The sequence below is a fragment of the Dama dama genome, chromosome 20 (genome assembly GCF_033118175.1).
Source record: "Dama dama isolate Ldn47 chromosome 20, ASM3311817v1, whole genome shotgun sequence".
Lineage (NCBI taxonomy): Eukaryota > Metazoa > Chordata > Mammalia > Artiodactyla > Cervidae > Dama > Dama dama.
Window position 1 is genome coordinate 86,636,559 of NC_083700.1, and position 12,507 is coordinate 86,649,065.

Sequence of the window (12,507 nt, forward strand, 5' to 3'; positions counted from 1 at the left end):
GAAGAATGCCCAGCATGGCTTGCATACTTGCCTGTACCAATTTTGCTCACTGGAACATTGCTCAAATATCACAATTCCTATTTGCTCATGGGGTTTAAAAGTTCTTTATTCTACAGATGCATTCCTGGATGGGTGTGCAGAGGACAATTAAATTTTCTAAGTCAAATTATACATTACCTCTGGCATGTACCATGACTTTAGAAATGCCTGTTTTTTGTTTTGTTTTTTGATTGATCTTCAACTCCACTGGCAACAGTTCATGAAGCATTCTGTTGTCAGCATCTACTTTGCTCTGTACTGAGACCTCACTTGCCTCACCCTTTGGTCATGTCTCTAATGATCTGTAACCAAACAACAGAGGCCTGGTTGGGGTTTGACTTGGGTAGATTTATGAAAATGACCATTTTTCTCTTTAATTTCAGGCTTGGAAGAGTTTTTGCCATCAAGAACTTAGGTGAGTTTTATCTTCAAAAGGAAAAGCATTAATTAGCCACTGACCCTCTGATGACAGAACTGTTTTTCCTTAATGGGCCAGTTGTCTCTAGTGCCCGACCTGGTTCATCATCCCTTGTACCTTGTACCTAGGTACAAGGTGTACCTAGTACCTAGGTGTTTGGTACAGAGAAGGTGCTCAAGGGTCCTGCCTGGCCTTTTGGGTTCACCTTGTTCTAGCTCATTCTACACTCACTCAGCAAAGGCTTGCTGAGTTCCCAACATGCTGGCCATTTGCTAACCATATGGGCTGGGGGTTCCCTGGTAACTCAGCTGGTAAAGAATCCGCCTGCAATGCAGGAGATCCCAGTTCAATTCCTGGGTCAGGAAGATCCACTGGAGAAGGGATAGGCTACCCACTCCAGTATTCTTGGGCTTTACTCATGGCTCAGCTGGTAAAGAATCCACCTGCAATGTGGGAGACCTGGGTTCGATCCCTGGGTTGGGAAGATCCCCTGGAGAAGGGAACAGCTACCCACTCCAGTATTCTGGTCTGGAGAATTCCATGGACTATATAGTCCATGGGGTCACAAAGAGTTGGACATGACTGAGCAACTTTCACTTTCAAGGGCTGGGGCAGTGACAGAGAGCTAGCCACTACCCTTGGGGGTTCCCCAGTGAGAGAAATACAGTCAAACGGGCATATGACAATCACATGGGTCCCAAAGAACTGACAATTTCCAAAACACACTGTGCCGTTTCAGATCTCTTTGCCTTTGCTCATTTACTTCATTCAGCCCAACTTAATGATCTGGCAGACTTCTACTAACCATCAGATGACCCCTCCTATAAGAAGCCTTCCTCATTCTCCTCTAGTCCCTTCCCTGTGGTGCCACTGTAAGACACGCACACATTTGCATTAACATCATGTCCATCCTTTGTTTACTAAGATGCCAGTTCATCCTCACTCTCCCCTTCTCTGAGCTCCTTGTGGGCAGGGCCCGTTTTTCTCGTCTTGATCCAGACATGGGCTTGGCATATAACAGTGTTTTTGCCTGATCCTTCAGAGTCTGCCTATCTTTCTCACCACCTGCCCGTGGAAGTTATTTATAATGCATTAAAATAAACATGGCCTGTGAGCTCTGGAGGAACATGTATCACCATTTCCTGACTGAGGCTAAAAACACACAAGCTGGATCATGGAGGAAAACCCTGCTTCATCTCTGTCCTTGAGCTCCTGCTTGACCTTGAATTCATGAGTCCTGTTATTACCCTTTGGCACCTAACACAGTACTGGGCAGAGTAAGCACATGTCAGATGATTAGCGACTTAGTTCAACATTTACTGAGCTTTTTCTCTGTTCAGACACTTTTAGATTCTCAGGTACAGAAATGAATAGAATGTATTCCCTATACTTAGTTCAGCTTAAGAGTGAAGACCAGAGTGGTAGGGGTGAGGGGGTCACTTGGAGGGGAAAATGACCATGGAAGTAGGACTTTACAATTATCAGATAATCACTGTTCAAAGTTATGAAAACACAGAGGTGATGTAGTAGGCATGCTTTCTCCAAGAGTGACAGCTGAGCTGAATCATGAAAACATGTAGGAACTGGCCGGGTGAAAATGGCAGGATGCGTGTTCCAGGCAGAGGACAAGGTGAGGGGCAAAGACATAGTGTTGCACAGTGAGGCCAGTACAGGTGTCCACGAAGAGCTGGGTGATGCCTGGGCATAAAGTGCAGTGTGGAGCAGCAGGAACGAGGCCGGGGGTCATATGCAGAGCAAGATCCAGGAGGACCTGCATTCCCCAATTAATCATTCAGAGCAATCCTGTCCAGTGGAAATACAAGGCAAACCACACATGTCACTTAAAATGTCTCTAGTAGCTATCGTCTAAAAAGCAAAAAAAAAAAGAAAAGAAAATATTCTAATATAGCCCAAACATTATCATTTTACCATGTAATCAGTATTAAAGTTTCCACTGAAATATTTTAGATCCTTTTATTCACACCAAGTCTTAAAGATCCAGATGTGTTTTACATGAACAGCTTCAGTTTGGACCATACACATTTCAGATGTTCAAAAGTCACATGTGAACAGTGACCTCTTGGATGAAACATTTTTAAACCTTATTCTATAAGTCAGTGGAAGCCACAAAAGAGTTTTAAAGCGGAAATAATATACCCCTAGCATTCCTAGGAGTCACAACATTCAACGTAATTTGACAGTTGTTTATGGAGATCCAGCCACGTAGAAACTACCAGACAAAACCCGAGGGATAGAAAGATGGATTACAAAGGACATGTCCATCAGCAAGGCAGGTAAATGCCTTAGGAAAAATGTCAGCAATGGGAAGATAAGCCTTGGGTAATTCTAACTCAGCAGATGCTGTGATGAAGAAAAGGACACTGACAGTTATGGAGCCAATTACATGTTGTAAGCAGTGTTAGGCTTTCAACGTTTTTTATCACATTTCACTTTCATGGAAACTATGGAGACTAGCATTGTGACTTTTCAGTTATAGATGGAAACATTTGACTTTTAGAAAAGTTCATCTTAGGTTCTTGGAGGCAGAATAGGGGCTGGATCCCAGCCCTCCCTACACAGCCCCTGTTCTAGAACTAGTGGCCTTAATGGTGGTTAAGAGTCACCAGTCATTGGATGAATGAAACTCTTTAAAATTCTTCCCATTGTCACAGAATATTTCTCTCTCCTGGTGTTTCTCCTTCCTGTATGACCACCTCTTCTGCTTTCCTTTGAGGGCTCTCTGTCTCTGCCTTCCATGTCAAAGTGGTTGTAGAACTATCTGCTTCACTGTGTTGCCAGAAACAGACGTTCACATCTGGATGCTGGTGCTCCTCAGTGTTCTGTTCCCGGTCCTCAGCTTGTTGACTATACTCTTCACCTTGACTCCCTCCTCTACTCCTCCACTACAGCTATTGTCAACATATAGGTGTGTGGTAGTCATGCCTTTCATGAGGGAATACTAGCTGGAAGACTTTGCTACTGTGGGTTACAAAGCTTTAGTGCTGGGGGTACACACATGAATTAACAGAGCTCTGATTTTTAGGTAGTGTCAAGGAAAAACGGAAGAGCCAGAAGCAGATCGGTAGACTGTATATTTTAATATAAAATAGAGGGGTGAAAGAGAGTCAGGCAACACTTGCTTGTGAGAATCAGGCAGCACTTCTCAGAGAGGAGCTGATTTAGAGAGACTGGAAAGGGTGCTCTGTTTCTCTGCAGTGTAAGATGTGGAAGGCATGACTGAAAAAAGAACTAGCAAATATGAAGGAAGAGTTGCTCAAAATAAGATGGAAAGTTTGGGGAATTAGAGTGTAGATGAGCATAAACATGGAGAGAAGAAGCAGAGAGGATGGAATTGGAAAGAAAGGTGGGGCCAAATCACAGTGGGGCTGATATTTTATCCATCAGCCAATGGGAAGTTAGATTTTAAGCAGGAATTCACTCTGGCATTGGTTGGAACTGCCAGAAACTCGGGGAAGTTTTCTATGGTTGACTTGATCTTGGTCCTCTCATCTTTAAAGAAGAAAAGGAGGAGAAAGGGAGGGAGAAGGGAGGGAGAAAGGGAGGGAAAAGGAAGAGGAGGGTTCAGCTCTGTTTAAATTCATTGTCCTCATTCATTTCATTTAGGATTGAGGGGTACACTATCATCAAAAGTATCTCATCTTCACTTTTTCCCTGGTATTGCTTCACATTTCAGAACCGAAGATGAAGATAAACAAATGAAGGAAAAGGAACCATACCAATTGAAACTTCAAAACACAGAAGATGTACACTTAGACCATCTTTTCAAGGTATCTGTATTCCAGGGTTCCAGATCAAACAGTCCAGGTCATCCATATAATAGGTTCAGTTCATGGAGTGACTTTTTAGAGGCTGAGCCATGCAACTCTCCAGAAAGACAGAAGATCAAGTGGGTGGTGGGTGTCTTACAAAAGAAATTGATGGGACAAGAACACTGAACTCTAGCCTCTGATTTCTCACTTATTAGCTGTGAAGCAGGTCTCATAAACCAGGCTGAGATTAGTATGAGTTCAGTGAATTTGCCCAGAGGGCAAATTCAAAGAGACAACTCAGGTGCCCACCCTGCTCTTGCAGAACCTGATGGGAGGGCCTCCTGAAGTTCTGTGCTCTGAGACTCTGCTTAAGAGGGACTTAATCTCTGAGTTTAGGCATCTCATGTGTAAAATGAGAATAAATAATCCTATCCAATTACCATCCGCACTCCCATCCTAATTGTCTTATTTTTGATAATGAAATAATGTAGACGAAGCTGCTTTGTAAGCTATAAGCTACCATGAAAATGAAGTATATTGTTGTTAATTAACTGATCAGTTAACACTGTTTGTTGATATGAAACACTGTATATGTGTATATCCACATCCAATGGACGCTATCTCCTTCAAAACGGTCAGTGGCTTAAACAGTAGATACCACTGGGGCTATTACCAGGGTTCCAAACACCCGGGATGCCTGTTTGAGATGTGCCTATCACATCACATCAAATTGTTCCAGTGTCATGTGCAGGGCTTGGGTAAATCAGACATCTTGGTGGTGGCACGGGCCTGAACTGAGGTGTAGGCCCAGGGCCCCACTGGAATAGGTTGAGTGTTTACAGAATATGAAAAAGCAGCATAATTCAGAGAAGTCATTAATAATGAAAGATAGGGACCAGAGACAGGAGTGGCATGACGTGTTAAGATGGGTGATGAGACCAGAGATCAGGAAGGGGTTTATAGGGAACGTTTCATGATGAGAAAGGCAGCAGGGGAGCATGATTAAGGATGTGTGCATGCTCAGTCGGTCAGTTGTATCCGACTCTGTGCAACCCTATGGACTGTAGCCCGTCAGGCTCTTCTGTCCATGGGATCCTCCAGGCAAGAATACTATAGTGGGTTGCCATGTCCTCCTCTAGGGAATCTTTGTGACTCAGGGATTGAACCCACATCTCCTGCAGCTTCTGCATTGCAGGTATATTCTTGACCATTGAGCCACCAGAGAACTCTGATATGATTGAGGATACTGACCATGAAAGAGCAAAAGCATGGATGCGCCCTTTTTCAGTGAATCCCTGGTAGCCAAGAGCACCGGGCTCTGGGATCCAGTCCTGCCTGGGCAGATGACTAGCTGTGAGACCAGAGGCCAGTTATTTAACCTTTCTAAATTCTTTATCAAGAGAAATCATGGCATTTTTTGAATGAGATGTCATGAAGATCAAGTAAGATAAGATTAAGAGCCTATTCCATGGTCAGCCTGTCATTATATCCTGATTGCATCCTGTGGGCCTGCCTCCGAGCCAGACATCTATGGCTATTCAGAGGAGAACAAAAGATATTGTATGTGCCCTTGTGAAACTTAGAGAAATGAGATTGTGTTAAATAAAACAACAAACAATGGCTAGCTGGGAGGAATGAATGAATACAGAACAGCATTAGTAAGCGAAAAGTCAATAGCTAAGTCAAAACAGTGCAGGACTGTCCTTGTTGCTTGTGTTTAGGTGGATATCTATGAAGAGATGCCTGGGAAAACCCAGATGGCAGAAGACCCCAGAGGTGGGAGAACCTTGCCAGCCAGAAAGCAGAATGCTGCGATGGACATCATCCGGGTGGAGGCTTGCCCTGCGGACTTCCAGCTGGCCAGGCACTCCATAGACTACTGTGAGTTTCATTTTCTCCTGGTTCTTTTTACCCTTACTGAATTATTTTAAAGCTGTGTGTGACCAAGATTTTAATTGATTTTATGAATATTCACCTAGCATCTATTATACATCAAGTCACTTGCCTGAGTGAGGCAGCTATACTAGATTTAGAGGTAGAAGGCCTGAGTTCAAATAAAGGCTCTTATACTTATTAGCTGTGTAACACAATCCTTCATATTCCTCAATTTCTTCATTTATAAAAAGGGATTATAATATAGATCTCACTGGGGTTTGGCATGGACCAAATCTGACAGTATTTTGCGTAATAGGTACACAGTTGAATGTTTACTCATTTCTTCTTAATCTCCCAGAACCTGTTCTTTTTTGTAGACACAAGACATTGACACATTGACGACATAGTATGATACTATTATTTGACTTTATTCAGGTTGAATTTTAAATTCACGTGAGTCAAAACTCGTGATTGCAAGTAACTGTAGTAAAATCATACTGTGTTAAGCAGAAGAGGAGAAGGAGGCTCACCTAGCAGAAGGTCTGGACAAGGCTGGACTCAGGGACACAAACAGCATCAGTGTTCCTTTTTTTGCTCCTGGCTTTGTCCCCCTCCCTCTTGGCTTCATCTTCAAGTAACTCTCCCCTTGTGGAGACAAGTTGGCACCTGGAAGTGACAGATTTACATGCTATCTATCCTCTTAGGAACTCCAACAGAAAGCTGGAAGTGGTTATCCTCTCAACAGTTTCGAGAAAAGGCCCAGATTTGAGTCTTACTGGCTTGATTGTGTCACCAGCCAATCTCGATCCAATCATCATGAATGTGGGATAGGATGCTCTGACTGACCCAGGCCTATGTCATAAATTCACACCTGGAGCTGGAGGCAGAATTAGTTCTACCAAAACAGTATCATTTCAGATTGAAGGATTTCACAAGTTAAGAGCAGTTATCACGGGGAAAAAAGTAGACACTGGATAGACAAAACAGATGTCTACTCCAGTCCATTAAGCCACGGCAAACCACTGACATGTCATAACGTGTTACAATCAAAGTTATGAGACTGTATTACAATCGTAAGATTGACTCACTGTACCCCTGCCATGCGCCTCCTTCCCTGCACACTGTTTGTTCTGAGTTAACTGGCTGTCATGTGCGTAAGTGCCCCATCACTTTGCCTGAACTCTTTCCTGTGTCTGAAATGCCTTTCTGCCCACCCTCTACCTGCTGATGTCTTAGCCATCTTTCAGGATCTATCTCCAAAATCAGTTCTTCTGAGGCCCTCCTTACCTTCCTTATGTCTATACGCCACTTTCCCACTCTCCAGGGACCATCATTGCTCACTCCTCTGTTTCCAGGACACCAAAACAGCAATGGAATGACCAGTTTTCCATATTAGGTTTTCGTTCTTCAGTCACTAAGTCATGTCCGACTCTTTGTGACCCCATGGACTGCAGCATGCGATCCTTCCCTGTCCTTCACTATCTCTGAGTTTGCTCAAACTCGCATCCATTGAGTCAGTGATGTCATGCAACTATCTCATCCTCTGTCACCCCCTTCTCCTCCTGCCCTCAATCTTTCCCAGCATTAGGGTCTTTTCCAGTGAATCGTCTCTTTGCAAGGTGGCCAAAGTATTGGGGCTTCAGCATCAGTCCTTCCAATGAATATTTAATATTGATTTCCTTTAGGATTGACTGGTTTGATCTTCTTGCTTTCCAAGGGACTCTCAAGAGTCTTCTCCAGCATCATTCAAAAGCTTAAATTCTCCTGTATTCAGTCTTCCTTATGAGATCCAACTCTCACATCTGTATGTGACTACTGGAAAAACTATAGCTTTGTCTATACTGACCTTTGTCAGAAAAGTGATTGTATTTGCTTTTTTTAGATTCAAGCATTTCTGGGACCCAAAACCACTATGCATTAATCCTACAACCCTGGGAATTTCGCTTACTTTTATGTACACATGGGGACAGTACTATTTATTTCCCAGGGCTCTTTGTCAGTGCGTATAAAGTATCTGGTTCATTGCTAAATAACTGTCAGTTCTCTTTGCTCATTTGCTTTTCTAAAACAATTACATCATGCTTTACTTTATAACTCATGGTGTACACGCTTGTTTCCCATGGTTCACTGTGAACACCTTGGGGTCAGAGGCCATTTGACATTTTTCTCTGTATCTCTGCAACCTGCAACCAACAAAACTTTGTGAAAGGAAAGAATGAAATAATAAGTCAGACTTCAGTGAGGAAGTATGGTAGATCTGACAATCTTAATGATTCTTCTGACTAAAACAACTAAAGTGAAGAAGAAAATTGGGGGGAGGGGACAATTCATTAAAGCATCACAGAATTGACTTAAAAAGAAGTATCCACATGCCTGCAGGAACCAGGAACCCTGAGAAATGAGTGAGCGCCAAAGCTGCTCTTGCCCTGAGGCCTTTCACTGAGCTCTGAATCCTTGTTCTTCTGTTCTGACTGCATGGTGTGCAGAGGACAGGAGCTATATCCCAGGGCCTGCCCAAAGTGAGTGTATAGTAGGAGCGTGCATGTGTGCAAACCCAGTCATATCCGACTCTTTCGTGACCCCATGGACTGCACCTCACCAGGCTTCTCTGTCCATGGGGTTCTCCAGGTAAGAATACTGGAGTTGGTTGCCTTTTCCTCCTTCAGGGGATCTTCCTGACCCAGGGATCAAACCTGTGTCTCCTGCATTGGCAGGTGGATTCTTTAACACTGAGCCACCAGGGAAGCCCATACAGTAGGGGACTCCTGTATAAAGTTGGGACCTCAAAGAATTATGTCCACACAGAACGGATAGCACTATGCCTATTGTTAACAATACTATATTCAGTACTTATAAATTTACAAGAATAGACCTCAAATTCTCTTAAACCATAAAAAAATTTTTAAAAATTAAGAAATAGGACAAATAAAGACATTTCTGATGAGATAAATAACACATGAGAAAGCACAGAGGCAGTACTGAATCAAAAATCATGTCTTTAGATGAAAATGGATAGACTAATTTGGACTATAGAAAAAAAATGGAAGGGCGGAAAGGGAGGAAAACAAGCTAAAGTAAATAAAAGTTAAAGGAGAGGCCTAAACGTGGGGCTGAAAGCCATTTTCAAGCAATTATGTATTGTCCTTGAAGAGTCACTACAGATTTCGGGATTACACTATGTTGATAACAGTCTGAAGAAAATTCTGAGTAATCTGTGAAGTGAAGTGAAGTGAAGGTCGCTCAGTCGTGTCCGACTCTTTGCGACCCCATGGACCATACAGTTCATGGAATTCTCCAGGCCAGAATACTGGAGTGGGTTGCCATTCCCTTCTCCAGGGGATCTTCCCCACCCAGGGATCGAACCCAGGTCTCCCACATTGCAGGCAAATTCTTTACCAGCTAAAGCACAAAGAGGGTCTGTAATAAACTTGTGCTAACCACCCTGAATAGTTCTCTGCAATATTTGTGATGAGGAGCACAAAATGCTTAGTCAAGGAGAGTGGGCATGAAAACAGAGAGGAAAGTTTTGAGGAAAAAAAAATACAGTTGTTTTCTAATTCCTTCTATACAGATAGGTCTCTTTCGAAAAAAATGAACAAGATATTTTTTTTTCCTTCCATTAAAAAAAAAAAAAAAAAAAAGAACATTAAAGACAAACCCCAGAGAGCAGAAGCAAATTTGCTCATTTGCTCCTTGTGCTGGGCAAAGGGAAAAATCTGTTAGCAGAGCTGACTCTCATACTCACTGTGGGAAATTTACTGAGCTCTGCTCATGACTTGTGTCCTTTCCTCTCTGCCATGCTGTAATTTTACTAAAGTAATTGTCAAAAGAGAGACACAGAATGTGTACTTTCCAAACAAGCAAAAAAACAGGATGAAGAAAAACAGAAGAAACCTCAGTCAGTCAAACACAAGGAAAATGAGGGAAAAACAGAACAAATAAAATGTATGTAATAAAACACTAAATATATATTTCAAAATATCAGTAAACAGTATAAGCATAAAACTCTCTAATTACAGGGCATATGCTTTCAATTCAGTTCAGTTGCTCAGTCATGTCTGACTCTTTGCAACCCGATGAACCACAACACACCAGGCCTCCCTGTCTATCATCAACTCCCAGAGTCCACCCAAACCCATGTCCATCGAGTCGGTGATGCCATCCAACCATCTCATCCTCTGTCATCCCCTTCTCCTCCTGCCCTCAATCTTTCCCAGCATCAGGGTCTTTTCCAATGAGTCAACTCTTTGCATCAGGTGGCCAAAGTATTGGAGTTTCAGCTTCAACATCAGTCCTTCCAATGAACACCCAGGACTGATCTCCTTTAGGATGGACTGGTTGGATCTCCTTGCAGTCCAAGGGACTCTCAAGAGTCTTCTCCAACACCATAGTTCAAAAGCATCAATTATTTGCATTCAAATCATTCAATACTAAAAATATTTAAGGGCCTTTTATATCCCCAGAATTGTTCTAGGTGTTGGGGGTATACCAGTAAACAAACCAGACAAAAATTATGGAGGTTGTGTTCTGATCAGAGGAGACAGATGGTAGATATATAAACAATAAAATATTCACTATGTGGAATTTTAATAAATATAGAAAAAATAATAAAGCAAAAAAGAATTGGGGAAGTAGGTAGAGGAAGTGGATGTTGTAGTTTTAAAGGACTGACAGATGACCTCAAAGACACAAAGTAGTTGAAGAACAGAGACATATCTATCCAGTAAGCTCTAGGAGAGGGGGAAAGGAATGCAGCTATCCTGGGCAAGAGCCTATTTGATGTGCTGGTAGAATAGCAAGGAGGCTGGTGTGGCTGGAGCAGTGATGAAGGAGACTGTGGTAGGAGATGAGGTCAGAGATATAATCAAGGACAAGGGGCTTTTGTAGACCATTGGAAGAACATTGGCATTTATTCTAAGTAATATTAAAAAAAAAACAAAAAACAGTGAAAGGTTTTGAGCACAAGAACAGAAATGATCTGACTTGTATTTTAAAGAATCATCTTGGCTGCTGTCTTGAAAGAAGAATGTAGAGGAAGAACCTGGGACCTGTTATGAGTTTGTTGCAATAATTTAAGTGAAAGATAATGGTAACTTGGAGGAAGGTACCATGGTTGGGTTGAGATGTGTATTTCTGGATTCAGGATAAAAATGTGAAAGTCAAGCTGATGGATAGCTGTGATTGGAGGTGGGATATAAGACAGGAGTCAAGGATGTCTTCAAGGTTTTGGACCTGAGCAGCTAGAAAGGTGGGTTGCCACTCATCATTGAGATGAGCCTGACTTCAGGATGAGCACATTTGCAGAAAGTAAAGAGTTTGGTTTGGAACATAATATGTTGAGACAACCAAATGGAAGCAGTGTGAAGGGTGATGAGGTATCTAGAACTCATGAGAGAGATGTCTAGGTTAGAGATGTAAATTTGGGAGTTGTCTATGTTTTTTAAGTTGTCTATGTCTTTTTAAGGCTTCCCTGGTGGCTCAGACAATAAAGTATCTGCCTGCAATGCGGGAGACCCGGGTTCGATCCCTGGGTTGGGAAGATCCCCTGGAGAAGGAAATGGCAACCCACTCCAGTACTCTTGCCTGGAAAATGCCGTGGATAGAGGAGTCTGGTAGGCTATAGTCCATGGGGTTGCAAAGAGTTGGACATGACTGAGCGACTTCACTTTCTTCTTTCTTTATGTTTTTAAAATGAAGCCATAAAACTTTGCTTCAGCCAAAAGGAAAGATTAAGAAAGAAAAAAAAAATCCTGAAATACGAGCATCTTTGTTTATAAAATTAAAAGTTAAAAAAATAAGTGGATTCTTCATTTTAAAAAAATATTTGTGCTAGAGAGACTTACTGATAACTCTGTAAGGAAAAGCAGGGCCTTTGTGCCTCTGGGAGCTGACATTCATTGAGATGGTTTGGGGCTGATGTGCTAATTGACTGCTTATCAGAAGATAAAATCTTGTTGTCTGGTGTTTTTAATTAACAGACAAAATTCAATGTGCCTGTTGCTGTTTATCAGATATATTACTACTTATTTCTGATTAATAGTTCATATCTGAAAATGGTTCTGAATCACCAATGCTCTAAATATTAACCTATGCCAACTGATAAAAAGGTGGCAGTTTTATGGCTATGACAAGTTTACAGCCCTGTGAAATAAACCAACTTCTGCAGTTAACAGGCTAGCTACTTGTGCAAACAATCCCTAGACATTTTTCAACCTGGCATACTATCTCGCTGATGCTATCATTAATGAATAATAAATGTTGGCATGTACTCAATCAACCTAAGAAATTTTACTTTAAGGAAAAAAAATGCTACAAAACTGGATAAAGGCATCTAAATGTAGGAAGAGAAACCCCAGGGGTTGTACCTTGGCAGACTTCAATATTTGAGGTTGGGGATTAGAAGAA

General features: G+C 42.1%; 1 protein-coding gene across 1 annotated transcript in view; it reads left to right on the plus strand.

Moving 5' to 3' along the window:
• FYB2 (FYN binding protein 2) overlaps nt 1–12,507 on the plus strand; it is a 146,658-nt gene that overhangs the window by 106,663 nt on the left and 27,488 nt on the right. The window contains exons 11-13 of the mRNA XM_061119748.1: nt 423–454; nt 4,152–4,245; nt 5,949–6,108. Coding sequence (XP_060975731.1) covers nt 423–454; nt 4,152–4,245; nt 5,949–6,108 — 286 coding nt within the window. The remainder of the gene's footprint in view (nt 1–422; nt 455–4,151; nt 4,246–5,948; nt 6,109–12,507) is intronic.